Source organism: Mesoplodon bidens, assembly GCF_964165515.1.
Source record: "Mesoplodon bidens genome assembly, chromosome: 4".
In the NCBI taxonomy this organism is placed as follows: Eukaryota; Metazoa; Chordata; class Mammalia; order Artiodactyla; family Ziphiidae; genus Mesoplodon; species Mesoplodon bidens.
Window position 1 is genome coordinate 50604586 of NC_138160.1, and position 21441 is coordinate 50626026.

Below are 21441 nucleotides of genomic sequence, written 5' to 3' on the forward strand. Positions count from 1 at the left end.
ACTTTAACGTGTATATGAGTCACCTGGTGATCTTGTTAAAATGCAGGTTCTGGGGCTTCCCTGGTGGCACAGTGGTTGAGAGTCCGCCTGCCGATGCAGGGGACACAGGTTCGTGCCCCGGTCCGGGAAGATCCCACATGCCGCGGAGTGGCTGGGCCCGTGAGCCATGGCCACTGAGCCTGCGCGTCCAGAGCCTGTGCTCCGCAACGGGAAAGGCCGCAACAGTGAGAGGCCCACGTACCGCAAAAAAAAAAAAAAAAAAAAAAAAAAATGCAGGTTCTGGTTTAGGTTATCGGTCTGGGTCAGATTGTGTGATTCTGTCACACTTCCAGATAATGATACTGTGGTCCAGGAACCACACTTTGAGGAACAAACTGACTCCTATTCTTAACTTTGCCCAGAAGTGACTGTCATCTTGGAATTTGAACGTTTCTGAGCTTCATTCTCTTTGTTGAGAACAGAATGTTGAATGTGGTAATCCCAGAGATCTCAGTCCAAAATTAAAGACTCTGTGGTTCCTTCCTTTACTCTACACCAGTCTTGTTTACTTCCACCTCTGGGACTTTGTTCAAATTGTCCCTGTCCCCTGAAGTGACATCTTTTCGGTTTTTTGCCCCAAATGCTGTTTATCTTAAAGGCTGTTCAAATCCCATCTCCCTCTGCCTGCTTTTCTCTCTTTCGTTTCTGCAATCCTAGTATATATAGTTTTGTGGTCTTTAATTCTTTTAGGTATGTTAAACATTTTGAAAGCAGGGAATACACTTCTTTTGTAACTTTAATGAATAATTCTTTTTACGTGTTTAATCATATAAGATTATAATTTTCTAAAAAATGTGGTATATTCATTAGTTTACTACATTTTCACCTAGAAATAAATATCATCTTGCCACTAAAATAAATATAATATCAAGAAGAGACTTTGTGGGTGGAATTCTTGGACACAAGTGATTTTTCTCTTTGCCTAAAGAACCTTCCTTTTCTTTAACAAAGATGGCCATAGAGAAACAAATATATGTACTTGTTACTGTAAATGTTCTATAACTTTAAAAATACAAATCATTATTTTGGTAATCTGAGTCACAATTTGTAATTGGGCACCTTTTACAAAATTAGAAACTTTAGCTGAAATCAATATAAATTTATATAAATATTTTATATAAGTCTAGAGATTTCTCACAGTGTTCTGAAAATAATCTTTATGAGATTAACAGAATTGGAATTGGAAAATTCCTTTATTATTACTTTTTGGGGCCTCTCCAGCCTTAGGGTTTGGAACATTTGCTAGTTATACCTATTTAGATTAACTTTTTTTGGTTACTTTAAGAAACAGAAGTGGACTTGGTTTTTATGTATATAACTATGTTGTAATTCTTTAATACAAAATAATCAGGTTTACAATATATCTGCCTAAGAATTTTCAGTTTTTTAAATCAGAACTTTGTTAGTATTTATACTGTGGTACATTTAAAAGTGCTTTTAAACTTTTATATAAAAATGCATATTGTTTTCTTATTACATTTTAGATTTAAATGATGAAATATACTAAGTGAAATAGGCTTCTTAAAATATGTAACATTTTAATTTCATGATTTTCCCTATCTAGGTATAAGCCATTGCGACGCAGGGTGATTTGGCTCATTGGGCAGTGGATTTCTGTGAAATTCAAGTCCGACTTAAGACCCATGTTATATGAGGCAATTTGTAACTTGCTTCAGGATCAAGACTTAGTGGTATGTTGCTTAAAGGTTTTAAAAGTTATTTTTATAAGTTTAACATATGTTAAAGTTCAAATTCAGAAGTGGTTTATATCTTCTTTAGAATGTTGGTGGCCTTTCAGTGCTGTAATTATTCCTTGGTGAGTAGTTTGATTTGAGGGAAGAAAGTCCTTTGATTATTTTTTGCCCTTCTCATCACTAGTAAATGAAAAAAAATTTAGCCAAACTCTACTAATCTAAAATTATTTATAATTTTTTAATAAGAATAAAAGGCAGTTTTTTAAAATCCTTTTATAGCTTTACGTGTCCTTTTTCTTATTCAGGATAGAATTTGTCATTTTTACATTTAAGATAACACCATAATCTGTTTCACCCTTACTATTGATTTTTTCTTTGTCTCTCAGTTTTGGGGTTTTTTTTGTTTTGTTTTGTTTGCCTTTGGAATTGTTTATTTTAGGACTTTATGTATAGTGTTCACATAATATTCTTGATTTTGTGTTACTGAAAACTTGATAATGACGTCTTCGTTGCTTCTTTTGTTCCCCTTCAAGGCAAGTAGGTTTGCTGCTTTATTATATGTCATTTACTCAGAGGGTTTTTTTTTATTTTTAAAGATTTATTTGGTTGCACCAGGTCTTATTTGCGTCAGGCAGGCTCCTTAGTTGTGGCATTGGAACTCTTAGTTACGGCATGCATGTGGAATCTAACCCAGGCCCCCTGCATTGGGAGCGTGGAGTCTTATCCACTGTGCCACCAGGGAAGTCCCCAAAGAGGTTTTTTAAAAGAAGTTCAACATAGTGTGGAATAGTATCCTCCCCCAACCCTGCTCCCACTGTTGGTGCTTTATTTTATGCCTGAGTAAATATATTCATGACTTACTGTACATTTTCTTTGTCTTGTGCTTAGGTTTGACTCCAGCATAGTCTTTAAAAAGTGAATCTGGTTGATTTTTTTCCTGAACTTCAAATTATTTTTAGATAAAATTAAGTGATTCCACCACCCCCAAATTATTCTCAGATCTTGTTTAATCATTTATCAATATACCACCTTTTAAAAAAATTTCGAACCTACCTGATTATCCTGTTTTTCAGCAAAGGCTTGGGTCATACTTTTCTTGTTTTCACATGTGTGCCACGATAATATAAACTTTTAATGTTCAACAAAGGAAAACATAATTAGAGAAATTACAAAATTAAGAAAACATTATAATTGCAGAAGCAATGGTACATTCTAAAAGCAAATAGAACTTATTTTTAGATTTTCTACTTAAATGTTACCTACTTTGTGTAAATAATTGAGAATTTACTCTAAATATCATTCTGTAATTATTAAATAGTTTAAGCATCCCATGCTTAAACAAGGGAATCCAGTTTTATTTTACCATGTTTAAATTCTTAGAAGTTTGTTAATATAATAAAACTTAGCTGTTCCTAAGAATACTATTTGCTGGAATTAATTTACTTTTGTAATAGCTTTAGAATAAAGCATTTGGAAGATTTAAGTTTTGTTTTCCTAGTTGGAAGTATTATTTGCTGTTCTATCAGTGGTATCGGAGAGAAGACATTAAATGCTTTATGAAAGTGTTACAAAAGATTTAAATTTCAGGTGAGTTTTCTGTGGGAAAGAGAAATTTCTTGGATCTTATATTCTTTTTTCAATGAGTCTATTAGGAGAGAAGTGAAGAGAAAATGAGTCATTTAGGTCAGCACTTTAAAAGCAGAACACTCAATCTATCACATCAATAAGCATTATTGGGGAAAAAGGGTTTCATGGCCGGTTAAGTTTGGAGAACACTGGACTAAATATTCAAATAATCCTCTTTACTGTAGGACCTATAAGAACCTTTAAAATGTACATCTGTGTAGTGACTATCCAAGATGACAAAAACATTAATATCGGAATATACTTTGAGGAAATGCTGCTGTAGATACAGCTTTTGCCCTTTTCCTCTACGTCTTCTGGTGGCTGCATCTCATTTGTACACTTTTACAGTTTTGTCCTGCCACAATTATTTTCTTATAACTTCTTAAGAAGACAGTGTTTTGTAAGACACTAAGTTCATGGTGCATACATTGTCTCCTCCCCCCCCCCCCTTTTAAGTACATTTAAGATCAATAGTATATAAGATATACTATTCTAATTTCAACCTGTGAGAAATGCTGGCTAATGAAATGTGGGAAGATACCTTATACATACAGACATACACAACAATGTACAAACATTCAGACATACATGTACAAACATACATGAGGGCATTTGTATGTATATACACATACACACACACACGAAGTATATAGATTCTGATGAATCTAAATCTTCTTTGGCTTTCAGAGTCTGTGTTCTCTTGCTTGATTGCTGCTGTTATGGAGTTGGGATACATTTAACTAGTTGTCTGTGTGGCTTCCTAGTCTTATAGCCGTGTTATTACAAGGCTTGCTGTGGCAGAATAGAAATAGTGCAGCAACTGGAGAAAGCAACTTCTCCAGTTGGTATAGGACTCTATAAATTTTTTTTTTTTGAGCAGAGGAAGGTTTATTGCAGGGCCAAACAAGGAGAACAGGTGACTTGTGCTCAAAAACCCCTAACTCAGGACTCTATAAAATTTTATAATATCAGAAGCTACTGTGTAGAGTAAATATCTCTGATAGTTGCATGATAGTGTTTGATCTGGAGGAATATAATGCAAATTGAGTGAAATTTTTTTGGTTTATTTGAAATAGTGTTATAACTTTTCATCAGTATTTAGCAATTAAAACTTGATCTAGGCATAATGGACAAGCATTTATAATATTGCAGTATTTGGAAACTTTTTTTGTAATAAATGTTGGGAATTCTGATTAGGTTTAAGATAATGCTACTTTGAAAATTTTAACTTCTAAGCTTCTTTTTTTTAAAAATTAATTACTTAATTTATTTTTGGCTGCATTGGGTCTTCGTTGCTTCCTGCAGGGTTTTTCTAGTTGTGGTGAATGGGGGCTACTCTTCACTGCGATGCACAGACTTTTCATTGTGGTGGCTTCTCTTGTTGCAGAGCATGGGCTCTAGTCGCTTGGTCTTCAGTAGTTGTGGCATGCGGGCTCAGTAGTTGTGGTGCGCGGGCTTTAAATTTTTTACTTTTTAAAAGTTGAGAATTACATCAAGGAAAGAGAAAAATTCAGTGGCTAACATAACGTACCTGGTTTTCCATATTTCCATTGTAATAATTTTCCATTTTTCCATATATTACAAATATTTAAGAAATAAAACATTACAAATGCAGTGGAATCTCTATATCTTTCTTTTTTTCCCTATATCTTTCTTTGCTCATTCTGTTGTCTTTTTGTTGAGCAGAGGTTTTTTTTTTTTTTTTTTAATAAATTTATTTATTTATTTTATTTTTGGCTGCATTGGGTCTTCGTTGCTGCACACGGGCTTTCTCTAGTTGCGGTGAGCGGGGTCTGCTCTTCATTGTGGTACGCGGGCTTCTCATTACCGTGGCTTCTCTTGCTGTGGAATATGGGCTCTAGGCACGTGGGCTGCAGTAGTTGTGGCATGTGGGCTCAGTAGTTGTGGCTCACAGGCTCTAGAGCACAGGCTCAGTAGTTGTGGCACACGGGCATAGTTGCTCCACGGCATGTGGGATCTTCCCGGACCAGGGCTCGAACCCATGTCCCCTGCATTGGCAGGCGGATTCTTAACCACTGCACCACCAGGGAAGTCCTGAGCAGAGGTTTTTAGTTTCAGTATAATCTGATTTATTGATTTCCTTTTTTTAATTTTATTCTTTTTGTTTCTTGTTCAATAAATCCATTTTCTTCACACGTGGTTCTTTATTCTATCTGGGACTTATCTTTCGACATGATATCAAGTAAGGTTCCATTTTTATTATTTTTTATAAGGACAACAGTGGTACAATGCTTTATTGAAAAATCCATTAAAAATATCTTCTGCATGCTTTCTTCCATCCCTCTTAGAACATGTTACTTAGTAGATGCAGTGCTTATGGCAAGTTTCATATTTGAGAATGTTGTTACCACAGTGTAAACAGAATGACTAAATTGTAGGTGAAAGGAACTTTCTTTTCCTAGGACCCGCAGAGGATTCTCTAACCAGGATATTTGATTTACATACTTGGTTTCTTTAGTGGTAAGGTTTCTGATCCAATAATAACCTTTCAATTTTGGAAATTATAAGTAATTAAAATTTTTTTTTGTTTTACTTAGGTTATTTATGCAGCCTTCAATAAAACAAGCAGGAAGGTACTTAAAAATTAACATCAGTGTACTCTTTCAGCCTTGTAAGAGTCAGTGTATAATGTAGACTGTGGTACAGCCAGAAGGTTTATAGTTTGGGGGCGGGGTGTGTGGGGGTTATTGTGTGTCAAGCAGAGGAAAGGCCATCTTCATGGGCAGGTTGACTACCAGCATAGAAATAGGGAGTTTTTCAGATGGAAAGCCAGTTGATAGAGTTTAAGAAGGGACTTTGAGTGGCATGTACATGACTGTAGCAAACCCTGAATTCACTGTGGGAGGTGCAGCTGGGATCTGGGCAGAGGTATTTTTAATAAGGTACATTGAAATTCTCCTGTCTTTCCACTCTTCTGCCTTTTATGGGTCTCCCAGTTCTGTCACACTTTCTTACAGTTTCGAGTTTTCCCACTTGACCATCCTTTGTGTCTCAAAAAAACTGTTACAGGTTTTAAACTCTGTGTTAGTCTGTGTTTTCACAAAATGAATTCTGAATTCACTTATATTCAACAAATACGTTGGGTAAGATGTTGTGGAAAAAACCCGAACGAACTTTTGGGCCAACCCAGTAATTTCCGAAGGAAATATCAAAAATATGTGTTTGAGACATCAAGATATTAGGCCACTCTAAAACTAGGAAGAAAGGAAACTTTAATCTAGTAACTTTCTTATAGTCCATTTTGGTTTTGTAATGATATGTCTGGTATACGTATTATATGAAAATGAGCTTTAGGATATTTTTCTTAAAAGGAGATGAAAAAATGGAAGGTGCTTTTTATCCTTTTAGGAAAGTTATTTACATGTGTATTTCAGGAGAACATATGTAATTCAGTGATCTTGACTGCATAATAGAGTAAAAATAGTACTATAATAGTACCAAGTAATAAAAGAGCCAGTGAGTAGGATAATATTATTCATATTAGTATCTCTTTCCATGCCTAGCATGGAATCAGAAAATTAGAAAATGTTTATTGAAAGAGTTAAGAGATAAGGATAAAATATTATAAAATTATTATTCTGTTTCTTTTCAGCAGAGAAATAGAATCTATTTAATAATTATTCTCTCATGTTTGTCTTACTTACATTTTCCTGGTGGTCTTAAGTCCCTGAGACATTGCCATTTATTTCAGGTCCCAGCTCCATGCTCACTGCTCTAGTGTGTGGAATTCCCTTCACTGCTATGGGCAGGCTGTAGTAGTGGTCAAGCATTAGGCTGCTCCAAGTCTAGAACTCAAATCAACCATCCTGACAGTTATGCCAAGGCTCATTCTCATGCTGGACACCGAAGTGTCTGGTTACTCTTGCCTTTATGTAGCAGTCTTCTTTGGAAGTAGTGTTGACCTGTGATTTCTTGTTCATTTCTCTGTTGTTGTCATGCTTCTCTGGGATTCTTCCAATGATTCTGATGGCTTGATGGCACTTGTTTGCCCCAGTATGGAATTAGTTTGTTATCTTCTTAGAAGTTTTCTGATGTTTCAGCTGAAGGTGTAGGGTAGACTCAGGCTGAGTTACAGTCTGGATCTGGTTCTGGATACTTTGGCTTTCATTCTCCTTCAAAAATCTAGGTTTATTCTATGAGAAGTTATGTTTAGAGTCCGGTTAAGGGAAGATTTTTTTTTGTTTTGTTTCATATTCTTGCATTTATTTATCAAGTATATATTGAATCGTCTTAGAAATTGTGTTAGACGCTCTTCTGCCAATCTTCTGTCACAGTCCCCAACTCTTCATTCTGCAAATTGAGGTCCTGATTTTTTTTCCCTGTTACTTGTGAATTGCTGCAAAGTTCATTGTCTCTATGCAGTAAGTACTTCCTATTTCTTTTATAGCTCAGGAATAGCTAGTTTTGTTCTTATTTGTGTTTGTCGTATTTTAAATGCTCCACTCTTTTCTTAAACTGTGTGCTTTTTGTCTTCCCTTATGATCTGGCTTCCTAGTCTTGCAGTTAAGCTAGAGTGCATCATGATTAATTTCATCTTTTTCTCTGCACGCAGTACTGCACTGACTTCTTCCCTTTGTTAGGAGGGAAAACACAGCTAGTTTTCATTCAGATGTCTCTTTCCTGTACTTATTTGTGTAAATGTCATCGTTACGGGTTAAATGCATCTCTGGTCCTTTTGTGGAGGAAGATCTGACAGTTTGATTTCCTTTTGGGGGGTGCTTTCAAGTCCTGGTGTTTGTGAATTAAATTATGGCCACAGTGCCAGTTACGTGCTTTACACTGTACTAAATGCTGACAATTTGAAGATGACTAGAAATAGTTCATGTCCTCAGGGAGATTATCCTGTTCTTAAGCTCTTCACATTAGCCATTTTTATTGATAATTATTTAATATCTGGGTGTTTTTTCCCCCCTGCTAGATTGTAAGCTTTTTGAGGACAAGGACTAGGTGTGTCTTACTCAGCTTTTTTCCCCACAGCACCCAACACAATGCTCCTTGTTGAATATTTTTAATTGCATGAGTATGTCATCTTTTCATTAGGTCATTTCATAGTAGAACACTTGGCATAGTGCTTTGCATGTATTGGATAATCAGCACATTTGTTAAATCATTAAAAAATCTAGAAATATTCATATTACCTTTAGAAACAGTGAATAAAAAGAAAAGGCAGGTGAGAAAACAGCTGCACTCTAGGCTCTTAGAATCTGTGGATTTGGAACTAGAGTACTTAACATTTGATGAATATGCCTAATCAGTACCTCAAGACCTCAGAAGCTCCTATAAAATGATCAAAACTGTTTCTTTGTGAAAAATGGCTGCAAGGGAAAAACCAGTTGCTATTACAGGTGTGGGAAGCATAGCAGCATCTAAGAAAGTAATGGCTCTTAGCCAGGAAATAAAAGTTTTAGATTCATTATTTTACAGAGCGGCATATAGCATTTAATCATGGCTTGAGTTCACGTTACTTGGTGTGGAAACTGAGTGTGGCAGCCCGTGCCCATTTAGCTGGTCAAGTCACAGGTAAAACTCGAAAAGAAATAGGAAGATTATGCTGTCATGATTTTCCCAGGTAACATGCTGATACACAAAGAAAGTGTGATTTGGCAAGGTCAAGAACTTGTACAAACCTTTCTGTATTTGTGAACTTTGGGATTTAGAAAATATCAGACTTTATCTTTTGGTTATTTCAGGGACTTCCTGTAATTGAGGTTACAAATGGGAATTTGTGTGCTTTTTCCTCCTCCCTCTTCTTCCTTCTCTTCTCCTCCCTCACTCTTCACTTACACATCCGCCAGCTTCTCCAAGTCCACCCTGTTTTCCTGCTTCTCTTCTCTGCTTCTCAACCTTCCCTTTCCCTCTGACACCATCTTCACACTCTTTTCTCTCAGTGCCACACTCTCCACAGTGTTATGGCAAATTCCTTTTCTTCCTGGAAGCACTCACTGGATTAAAGACTCCTTTAAGCAAATTATGGGAAACTGAGAAGGGTGGGAATCGACACTATTTTACTTTTTCTTTTTAGTCCTTGCTAAATAAAGAGAATGTCCTTTTATTGTTTTCTTTGTAGTCCTTGCTAAATAAGGAGAATGTCCTTTTATTTCTAGATATTAATGTACTCTGTGACTTTAAGTAGAGAAAGCGATTTGCAATAAATTTTTTGTCATTCATTATTAATGATGTTTAGTAATTCTAGAATGATTCATAATTCACAGTATACTTTCTTTTAGGTCCGTATCGAAACAGCTACCACTCTGAAGTTAAATATCCTTTAAAAACTTTTAAAACACTTCATTGCAAAGAATTTTAACAACACTTTAAAATTGTTACTTATTTTTAAAATTAATTTATGAGGTAATTTAAAATGTAATTTTTGATTGGTTTGTTGTATTTGGTTTTTACATATATTTTATCCTGATAAATTTCATATGTTCTGAATTTCATATATTATCAGTATTCCTTAACTGCTCTTCACCTGTTGATGATTTTGAATTTAGAACAGATCAGTTTCTACCGGTAAGAATATTTATTTATAGGTTTTATAACAATTTCTGCTTATATCTTTTAGAGTGTTGTTATTTTATAGCTGAAATTATATATGTAGTATCAGTTATTTATTAAAGTTGCTTTGAAAAGTATATTAGATTTTTTGGAAGTGATTGATTTTATTGATAACTTTAATTTGAAATAGTGTACTTTTATTCTGCTTGTTTTTTGTTTAGTTACCTTGTCATCTATTTTGGAGTGGACTGCTGAACTTTTTTTCCTCACAATTATAAAACATAGTAATTTCATTTCATGTTTGTCTGTTACTTTTCATCCTTAGGTTATCCCCCTCTGTTGTCTGTGTATGTATGTCTATCCTACACTAGATTGCAAATTACTTGAAAAGCAGAATATCAAGTCTTACTCATTTCTTTTTTTCCTTCACTCAGTCTCAGCACCTAGTTTGGTGTTTTCACATAATTGGTACTCAGTGAGCACTTGTTAAATATGTCAGTAAGGTTGGGGCGTTAGTGTTTGTTGTTCTTGACAGGGCTAAACAAGAAGAAAACTTCATGATAAAATGTCTACCTGTATTTCTTATGGGGTCATAGATGGGAAAACTTGTAGAGCAGAAATTTTTCTTTAATAAAAGAATCACTGGGTATTTTTGGATGAAAGAAATATGTTTTACCAATCTATATAAAAATGAACCAGATATGTGAAAGAACAAATGTTTATGTATCTGGCATCCTGTGATTTGTTAACTCCTACTATAATTTTCAAGATGTAGGAGTTAAAAGCCAGATATAGGATTTTTGTTTTCTATTTCCTAGTCAGAAATATTCTGTTGTTCTTAGAATTACAAGTATTTTCTACAAAAATTTATATCTCTGTGCAGCATATGTTAAGGGCCACATTAGACAGCTGGTATGTGATTGCAATAATGGCATTCCTTTTGCTTTAATGAGTAGACTTTGCAGAACAATAGGCATATGTGGAAAACCAATGACAAAGTGCTGTTAAAAGTTGAGTTTAGCAGTATAAAATTTATACACAAAACGTTTAGATACAATTTTCCTCTGAAAACATTACTCAGTGTCTAGATGAATTAAATTCTAAAATGGACACATTTAATAGCAATAAAGAAAAAAATCACTGCCCTAAATATTGGCACCTTGATCATTTTGAAGTTGTATAGGTAATGCTAAGGTTTTGTCTTGTATTGCTTTGATATTATGATTTAATTTTATTTCTTGTTTCTGTATGTAAAAGTTTTTACATTTCTATTCCAAACTTCTATTTTTTCTTTTTACCTACAGTATTTGGAAACCATGTTCACACTACTCTTTCAGTTACTGCAGCAAGTTACAGAATGTGACACAAAGATGCATGTTTTACATGTCCTCTCTTGTGTGATTGAAAGAGTAAACATGCAGGTAATTTTGTTGTAAAGCATGAAAATAGATGTTAGAGGAGTAAGTAGAGTATATATAGAATTCATTAATATCTTTGCTTTATATATGTTGTTTAAGCGTTAAAACATCATTAAAATGATTCTCATAGGTTGTGATTTCAGTTATGTATCAAAATTGACATTTATGCTCGAGTTTTTATAAAATGACCTAAGAAAATTAAAATTAAAAAATAAAAACTTGGATCAGCAATGTAGCGGTGTTCATTAGAAAGCAAAATTATATATCTCTCAGTTTATATTTAATAATACTTCTTAAAATTTAGTGTGTTTGAGTGCATAGTCACAAGTGTCTGTCAGGAAATGCAAATATTCTCAGAAGTCTATTATTTGTACCTTAAAAATTGAGTGTGTTTTGCAGTCTAGTCCATGTTATATCCATGATTGGTTTAATATAAAAATGATATGTAAAGTTCTTAACAGTAGATTATTATTTAACTGTATTCAGCTTCCCTTATCACTCCTAATCTTTGTGAAAAATTGATAATCCAGGAATCACAGTATAATTATCCTGTAATTTCTTATATCCAAGTTTACCAGTGCATATTTTTATTTGAAAAGCGCTGAGTAAATCTGTGAGGTATTAGTGAAAGATAATACCTCGAGTCCACAGTCCTGAAGTCTGCTCCTGAATTCATTAGTGAATTCTGACACCTTGAACCTGTTTATTAATTCTAAAGCAGTTGATGAAAATTGCTATCAGTTATTGAGTAATGACAAGTTTCCAACTTCTGTGCCAGATGATTTGCATTTACTTCTCACTTAATCCTCACAAAAACCTTTGGGTGGGAATTAGAATGTATTATCTCAAACAATTTGAGGCTTTAAGAAACTTAGCAGAGTTCAGACATCTGAGTGGCATTGACAGTATTCAAACTTAGCGTTATAGTATGTTAACAGCAGTTGCAGTTTTGAGTGACCGTTGATCATTTTGAGCAGATCTGAGTCCTGGTGTCTCAAAGTAGTAATATCTTACAGTTTTCTTAACACTTGGGATTCTTATTATATTAATTACATTATTTCATTTTGATATAGGTTTATAAACAACATTGAGAGAGTTTGGTCATTGAGACTGTTTTAAACTTATTTCAAGTTCCTGTCTCTGCTCTTTGTCTTGAGCAAGGTCTTTAACCTTCTGTCCCCATGTATAAAATGGTAAAGTTAAAGATAACTCACAAACACAAAAAATGATTTCATGAATACGAAATTATTACAGATGTTCTGTATGCTTTAGATCACCAACAATTGCAATAAGTTGTTTAAAAAATTGATTATATAAGCAAGATTTGGCAAATTTTTATAATTTTATTTAGATATCATCTGACTAATGGGAATTTCTTAAAGAAGATTTTTTTTTCTTCTTTTAGAAATGTATTTTCTTACCCCCATCTCTCCAAACCTTTAAACCTTTTTCCCCCATTACTCTTGCTTAGTAGATTTAAAAATGCTTTTGTTTCTATCCATACTCATCTTTCATAACACAAATAGCCTAAGCAGCTCAGGTGTCTATGTCATTAATAAATAGCAATAAGATATAGTTATCCAGTAGTACTTTTTGTTTTCAGAATGTGGGTAGGAAAGGGTTACGAAAAATGTTTTTAGTAGATTCTTTAACATTTTCCCGTGTTAACCTTTGAACAACACCATCATTTATATATCCTTCAGCTATCATTTATATATAAGTTTGATTTTTCTTTACTAGGTTGCAGACATTTTGAGCCATCTTACAACAGTGCTTTCTGACACATAATAGTTTTTGAAGTTTTAGGGAACTTACCATTTTTATACCATAGCTTGCAATTATTTGAATATTATATTTCCTCTACTTTTAAAAAGCATAGTTGAAAACCTATAATTAAATTATTCTGGTGCAGGGATCCCATAAATACATAGTCAGGAAAAATGTGTTAATCATCAGGTGTAAGGTCAGGTAGATAGTCTTTGGACTTAAGCATTTCTAAAGGAAAAGAACAAAATTAAAAATTAAAGGGCCAGCGTGAAATATTAAATGTTCGGTTGAAAATGTTACCTAAAATGAGGTGTCATTAGAGACTTTTTAAATTTCCCTGTGAATGGAACCTTTGTTAAAACATTTTTTAGGCTGTCACATATTTGATTTTCACATGTTTTTCTTTTTCTTTTTTTTTTGAATTGTCTCAAAGTATTTTTCTCCCCTTTTTTAAAATTAATTTTTATTGGGGTATGGTTGCTTTACAATGTTGTGTTAGTTTCTTGCTATACAGCAAAGTGAATCAGTCATACGTATACATATATCCCCTCTTTTTTAGATTTCCTTCCCATTTAGGTCACCCCAGAGCACTGAGTAGAGTTCCCTGTGCTATACAGTAGGTTCTCATTAGTTATTGATTTTATACACAGTAGTGTATATATCACGTTTTTCTTAATGTGTTATGAATGAAAGTGGGTATCTCCCTATATAGAATGAACTAACTCATAAGAGTATAATTATAATGCTCATAGTAGGCACCCCCCCAGCCCCCCATTCTGTTTTCTTTGGAGAAGTGCCAAAAGATGAGTGCTGTTTCATCACAGTTGTTTAATGCTTGTGGTTCAGTTTCTATTATAGGGTTATTTAGCCCAGTGTCTATAAAACATTCTTAATTCCATGTGTTTTTTAAATATTATGTAAATAACTGATAATTGGTCTACCAAAAAACTCATGTTATAATCATTTTCAGAATGTATATGCATAGTATTTTTTATTTCACATCATTTCATTGAAAAATTTTAAATGTACAGATAAGTTGCAGTAAATCACTACCCATGTATTCTTCACCTAATTTCTTCATGACACTTCATCCAGTATATTAGACCTCTCCTTCTTAATCATAACCATGATTAGATTCAGAGGACTTAACATTGATGTAATACTATTTTCTAATATCAAGTCCATATTCAGATTTCCTCAGTTGCCCTAATAATGTATTTTTTAACCTCCTTCCTCCTGCCCTAAGGGAATGTGTTTGGCTTTCATGTCATCACTTTGTTTTCTAATCGCCAGCCCGTTTTTTTTTTTTAACATCTTTATTGGAGTATAATTGCTTTACAATGGTGTGTTAGTTTCTACTGTATAACAAAGTGAATCAGCTATACATATACATATATCCCCATATCTCCTCCCTCTTGCGTCTCCCTCCCACCCTCCCTATGCCACCCCTCCAGGTGGTCGCAAAGCACCCAGCTGATCTCCCTGTGCTATGCGACTGCTTCTCACTAGCTATCTGTTTTACACTTGGTAGTGTATATATGTCCATGCCACTCTCTCATGCCACTTTGTCCCAGCTTACCCTTCCCCCTCCCTGTGTCCTAAAGTCCATTCTCTACATCTGCATCTTTATTCCTGCCCCTAGGTTCTTCAGAACCTTTTTTTTTTTTTAAGATTCCATATATATGTGTTAGCATACAGCATTTGTTCTTCTCTTTCTGACTTACTTCAGTCTGTATGACAGACTCTAGTTCCATCCACCTCACTACAAATAACTCAGTTTCGTTTCTTTTTATGGCTGAGTAATATTCCATTGTATATATGTGCCACATCTTCTTTATCCATTCATCTGTCGATGGACACTTAGGTTACTTCCATGTCCTGGCTATTGTAAATAGTGCTGCAATGAACATTGTGGTACATGACTCTTTTTGAATTATGGTTTTCTCAGTGTATATGCCCAGTAGTGGGTCGTATGGTAGTTGCTAGTTGCTGGGTCGTATGGTAGTTCTATTTTTAGTGTTTTAAGGAACCTCCATACTGTTCTCCATAGTGGCTGTATCAATTTACATTCCCACCAACAGTGCAAGAGGGATCCCTTTTCTCCACACCCTCTCCAGCATTTATTGTTTGTAGATTTTTTGATGATCCGCCAACCCTTTTTTTGTCTTTTGCAACACTGAATCTGAGAGTGACTTTTGAAAGTGTCTTTGAAGCATTAATTTTAATTTAGAGCATCATATATTCTAATGAATAACTAGGACTGGGATATAAATATTTCATGACTTTCAAATGTAATTGGGTGCTTTGGTTTTATTACTTACCCTATCTATAATTCATGTAGCATATACTTCCTTTCTTCCATGCCTTAGAAAGTATTCTCTCTAATTTGTTCAAAACAAAAGTTGGTTTATTTTCCTTATCAGTAGAACATACTGTTATATGCTGTTTTTAGTTGAATATGAATGCATTAGGTACTCTGAAACCTGTGTTTTTATGTATTAATTGGTTTGCCTTTATAAATTAATTGGAGGGATCTTTGAGATACAGCACTTAGCAAAATTAAGTGCTCAGCAAGATTAAGTGCTCAATAAATATCTATTTTAATAGTATGATTGAGAATTTATATGTAAATAGTCTCTTAATATTTATTCAGTTTTATCTCACTGAAATATTTGGGCAAATATTTAACTTCTTATCTTTCTGTACCTCCTCCCCCAAACCCGGGGGGAAGAAATCCTACAGTTTTTTCTGGCTACCCTTTTAGTATATGATGTTCTATAAGCAGAACAAAGAAACTCTTACTCTTTTTGGGAGCAATTTTTAAATTTTATTCCGTGGGATTGATAGATAGTACTCAAGCTGTGAAAGTCTAGTACTTCTTTTTATCACCAAGGGTACTCTCATCAGATCAGTTCCAAATACTGTGTGACCGTAAGCCTGAAGCTGGAGCACTGTGTCCATTTTCTGTGTGGATCCATTTTATTTTCCAAAAAGCTCAATGTCAAGCTGTGCTGTGCTTAAGGGCATATTTTTAAAACTGGTGAGCTTAATCCATAGTGGAGTTAACAGTTTTATCCTTTGAAAAGGAGTTTCTTCTCCTGTGTTTCTACCATACCTTGTGAACATCTTCACCTTGCATTTATTGTTTTTCATTGTAAGGATTTGTATGTCTACCTTTATATCCTCTTCTTTTTGGTGCCTAGTCTTCAGGGCCTGATACTTTGAAGATGCTGTTAGGTAATTGTTGAATGAATGAGTAAGTGCTAACTCTTTTTAAGACAGTATAATTTCCAATTAGATAAGCTGTTTTATTAAAAAGAACCAGGATGTAACAGCATTTTCTATTAAATTCTAAAGAAATAATTGGCCTCAGTATGTTGTTTTCTATTCCTAAATTTTATTTCATGCAATAAATTTGGTACTTGTTTAAAATTGTTAATATTTACCATGGAGCTTTGTGTCTCTATTTAATGTCTAATGTATCTTTAAAAGGATATGTGCTTAATACATTACATCTAGTAAATATTAAATATTTGCTGCCTGGGACCTATTAGGTCTGTCAGTGTTTCTTGAAGTAAGTCGCCTTCTTTACTAATATAATTCTTTTGCTTCCTCTACTCCTGTTGTGATAGATACGACCATACGTAGGGTGTTTGGTACAGTATTTGCCTCTTCTTTGGAAGCAGAGTGAAGAACACAATATGCTGAGATGTGCTATTCTGACAACACTTATTCATCTTGTTCAGGCAAGTTACTTCTCCACAGTTTCTTAGTTAAGTATTGTTTCTTCTTTAAAATTTTTTTGCTGTTTTCATGTGGTTTTTGTCAGTGATAGTAAAAGGTCTTACATTTGTCTTGTGTGATCTAAACAGTTTAAAAATACCTTTTATATGTTTACTATGAGCATTTTTTGACATAAAAATATTCTCTACTTTTAAAAGATGACTTCTTTCACTGGATGTAGTTTTCCCCAGTGATGGTAGACTCGTGATTTGTGCAGTCAGTCACTTGTTCTTTGCATCTTCCTTGGTATTCAGAACTCTTATGCATAAAGTTACTCTCCATTTTCACTCTCTTTCCTTGATTTAATATAAAAATTTTCCCTTTCACATATTGGGAAGGCAGAAAAGCAGGTGAATTGCTTTTGAGGGAAGGAATGAATTTGATTTTCAGTATCTTGCCTTTGAGGTATGGGGATGTGCAGCAGGAAGAGAGGACCCTAAAATTTCAGAGAGAGAGAGAGACAGAGAGAGAGAGATGGGACTGTAGTCCTCATTTGAACTGTTACAGTGAATTATAGTCTGATGGTGAGAGTATGGTGAGGAAAGCACTTAATGCCAAGACTTAGAATATCTGGCTACAGGGATGCACAAGTGATTTTTACTGCCTTGCCCCAAAGTTTGATAGATTTTTTCCAATGGGGAGATCTCTTTTGAAATTAAGAATTACTACTATGAAATGTTCTAATAAGTTAAAAAAAAGACCTGTCTAATATTAGTTTTAAAAAAACCTTTCTCTTTTACCTTGGTACTTTTTTGAAACATAAATTCATTCTTTCACTAAATATTTATGGATGAGTTTTGCAGTTACAAATTCCTGAGGCAGTTTTAGATACTTGATTAGTGATACAAAAATTTTTTTAAAGCACTTTCTTTTTAATAAATGTCTGGCCTAGCATCTCTTCTTGTCTACCCTTTAATTCTTGTGATTATCCTGAACAATTATATCCCTTTTATAGATGGGGATAGAAAGGCTAAGAGAAGGTTAACGAGTAGCCTGAGATTGCTCGTGTGTCAGAACAAAGAGTGATCGCCATATCTTTTGCCTTATATCCCTGCCAAATTTGTTTTTAGACTCAATTTGAGATTTTTGTGAGGGAGGTGTGTCTCTTCAGGCAGTGTTACCTCAGGAAATCTTAGGAAGCCGTAGTAACTTGCATGGAATGTTTGGAGTATATAGGACCTTTTCCTTTAATCCTGACATTTAAGTACCCTGTGTATTTGTATAGGCCAGGGATACAAGCCTCCGTCTAAGTAATCACCTGCCCTTCCTGGAGAAAGCATATAACATTTAATATTAAAATTGAGACTAGCTTCAAATAAGTTTTTCAGTCCTTTGAGAAGATTATACTAGGGTTATAGGTAAGTTTCCTTTCATGGAAAACAATGCATCTTTTGACTTTTATATTTATTTATTTATTTATTGAAATATAGTTGGTGTACAAGCCACCCTTTGAATTTTAAAATTTAATAGGCAGATATTAGTGTAGGTATTTGTATGTTTTTGTTTTTGTTTTCATTTTTTAAATTCTGGGAACCCAGACTGATAGTCTCTGACTGAGGAGTGTAATAATGGATGAAAATAAACTTACTCGTCTGCAGTAGTTGGCCTCAGTGGAAGTAGGCATTCATTCATCGAATAAAGATTCTTTGAACAGTTGCAATATGCAGTACATGGTACTCGACACTGGGATGCAGAAATGAATAGGGCAAGCTCTTTGTGAATGTGGCTGTCTAGGGGAAGACTGAATAGCTAAGTGCTCTGTTAGCAATAAGAACATGATGCTGTGGGGCACTTGGTAGGTTACCCATCTTAGTCTTAAGGGTGAGGTGGGACATCAGGGAAGGCTTCCTTTGTAGGTGATACCCAAATAGTGTTGGTGTTAAATAGTGTTGAACAAGAGGTGTTAATGAGATACGGTGGTTCAGGGATGAGAGTGGTAAAGATATTTTAAACAAATTGACCAGCATATGTAAAGCCCCCTGGACATGTGAGAATGGGATACTTTTTTTTTTTTTTTTTTGAGTTTATATATTGATCGGTTTTGTATGTAGATAGGTTAAGGAGTCAGTTCTTGAAGACTTTTTATGAAAAGTAGCAGTATCTCCATTTCCTATTTGGTGGAGGAATCTACTTTCAACTCTTAGAGCCCTGTCTCTGGCTTTTTATCTCTCTAGCTCTAAGTAACATACTTATATTGTTCATTCTTGATTTAAACATTTTAGGCATTATCTCTTGACCACCCTGTTTAGAAGATGAAATTTTAATTCTTTCATTTCCCTCTGTATGACTCCTATTCCTCCCATCCTCCCAATATAGTTAGATTGTAATTTAAATTAGGTCATTATTTAGTGTTTTTATTTGTGTGACTATATAAAGTCTATTGAAGGCATATATCATTATGTTATGGTTAATTTTCTTTCTTGTACAACCATCCTCCTAATCTTCACTCCTATATAATAATTTTGTTTGCTTAGTTTATAAGTTTTCTATTACTGTGTAACAAATTACCACAAAAGTAGTGGCTTAAAACAACATCCAAAATAACTCATAGTTCTGTAGATCAGAGGTCCAGCACACCTTGTCTGTACTCTTTGATCAGGGTCTGACAGGCTGAAATTGAGGTGTCTGCCAGTCTAAGTTCTCCCCTGCAGACTTTGAGGAAGATTTGTCTTTATACTCAGTCCGCTTGTTGGCAGAATTCAATTCCTTGATCTGTAGGACTGAGGTCCCGGTTTACTTGCTGTCTGTCAGCTGGGGCACCTCTCAGTTCCTAGAGTCCAGCCACATTCCTTGATACGCGGTCCCTTCCATCTTCAGCGTCAGCAGTGGGGAGATTCTTGGCTGTCAAATCCCCTCAGGCTTTGAATCTCTAACTTTCTTTTATGCAAGTAACCAAAGAAAACTCTCTTTTAAAGGGTTCATGTGGTTAGGTCAGGCTTACGTGTATAATTTTCCTATCATAAGGTCATTCAATTTGGTACCTTAATCACATCTGTAAAGTAATATCTAAATTAGCATTTGATTGAATAACTAGCGAATGGGTGTGTGTACAACTGGGGTTAAGAATCATAGGTGGTCATCTTAGAATTCTGCCTGCTACATTTAGTTTTCTATGTAACTGAATCTATTCTCTCCACTTGTTATCTAAATATTCCCTCAGTGTGTTTACACACATCAGGTATTTTATTACTTTCATCATCTTGGAATCTGGAAGATTCTTACGTGCTTTAGTCTGGCCTGGCTTTACTCTGTTTGTTCACAGCTGTTATAACTGGATCCCCTTTCAGTGTCATCTAAAGGGTTCTTCTTGCCTGTCCTTTCTATAGGATGCCTGTTTTCTGTACCTGTCTTCTTCCTTGTTTTACTTCCTCTTTCTGATGGAGCCCATGAATGCCAGTGGCATTCTGCAAAAGGTACATGGGAGGTAAATTTTCTCCAGATTTTGCATGTGTGAAAATGTCTTACAGCTGTCACATTGACTAATAGTTCGGCTGAGTGTAAAATTCTAGATTATCCCTCAAAATTTTAGAGGCATTTTTCTTTTGTCTTCTAGCTTCTAGAGTTGCTTTTAGGAATCCTGAGCCATTTTAATTCTCGTTTCTTGAATGTTTCATCTCTCCTTTCCCTTTGGCTACTTGTATGATCTTCTCTGTGTTCCTGTTTTCAATTTCATGATGATGTGGGTGTATTTTTATTCCACTGTTCTGGACATGTGGTGGATATTGTAAACTGGAAACTCGTGTTCTTGGGTTCTAGATAAGTCTACTGTATTTTGTTGATTATTTCTGCACCTTCATGTTTTTCTTTTGTCTCTTTCTGAACTTCTTATTACTTAGATGATAGATGAATGAACCAGCCCTGTATTTTTCTTCATTTCTGCTTTTTCTTCTCTTTGTCCTTTTGCTCTACTTTCTGGGGTATTTCTTCAGCTTTATCATTCACCCTTTATATTGAGTTTTTCTTTCCTGCTATAATATTTTTAAGGTCTATGAGTTCTTTTTTTTTAAGTTAAAAAATTGTTTATTTTTATTGAAGTATAGTTGATTTACAATATCATATTAATTTCAGGTGTACAACATAGACAGTTCAATATTTTTATAGATTATACTCCATTTAAAGTTACTACAAAGTAATGGCTGTATTTCTCTGTGCTGTGTAATATATCCTTGTTGATTATTTTATACATGTTTGTGTCTCTTCATCCCCTATCCTATTTTTCCCCTCCCCCTTCGATGAGTTCTTTTTTGTATTGTTGAATAATCATTTTACAGCATTTCATTTTTTTTTTCATGAACACAATGTTTTCTTTTATTCTGACAAGGATATTAATGATGTATTCTTCTAAGCTTTCATCTCTATGTGTGGTCTCTGTTTCCTTCAAGTTGCTGTTTTCTATTTTATTGTTCTCTGTTTTTCGTATTAGATATTTTAATCATATATGTTGATCCTTGGTTGCCTGCTTTTCTTTTTTTTTTTTTCCCTTGTGAAAATTTGAAGCATGTACAAAAGAAGGAAGAACAGTATAATGAATCGTTAGGTAACCATCACCCAACTAAAAGAGCTATATCAACATTTTGTCTGTATAAATTTAAGAG

General features: G+C 34.4%; 1 protein-coding gene across 2 annotated transcripts in view; it reads left to right on the top strand.

The window, feature by feature from the left end:
* Positions 1-21441, top strand: part of IPO11 (importin 11) — a 205800-nt gene that overhangs the window by 69083 nt on the left and 115276 nt on the right. For both annotated transcript variants that reach the window (XM_081233555.1, XM_081233554.1), the window contains exons 16-20: positions 1604-1730; positions 9608-9641; positions 9853-9893; positions 11183-11299; positions 16696-16809. In XM_081233555.1, the coding sequence (XP_081089681.1) occupies positions 1604-1730; positions 9608-9641; positions 9853-9893; positions 11183-11299; positions 16696-16809 (433 nt within the window). The remainder of the gene's footprint in view (positions 1-1603; positions 1731-9607; positions 9642-9852; positions 9894-11182; positions 11300-16695; positions 16810-21441) is intronic.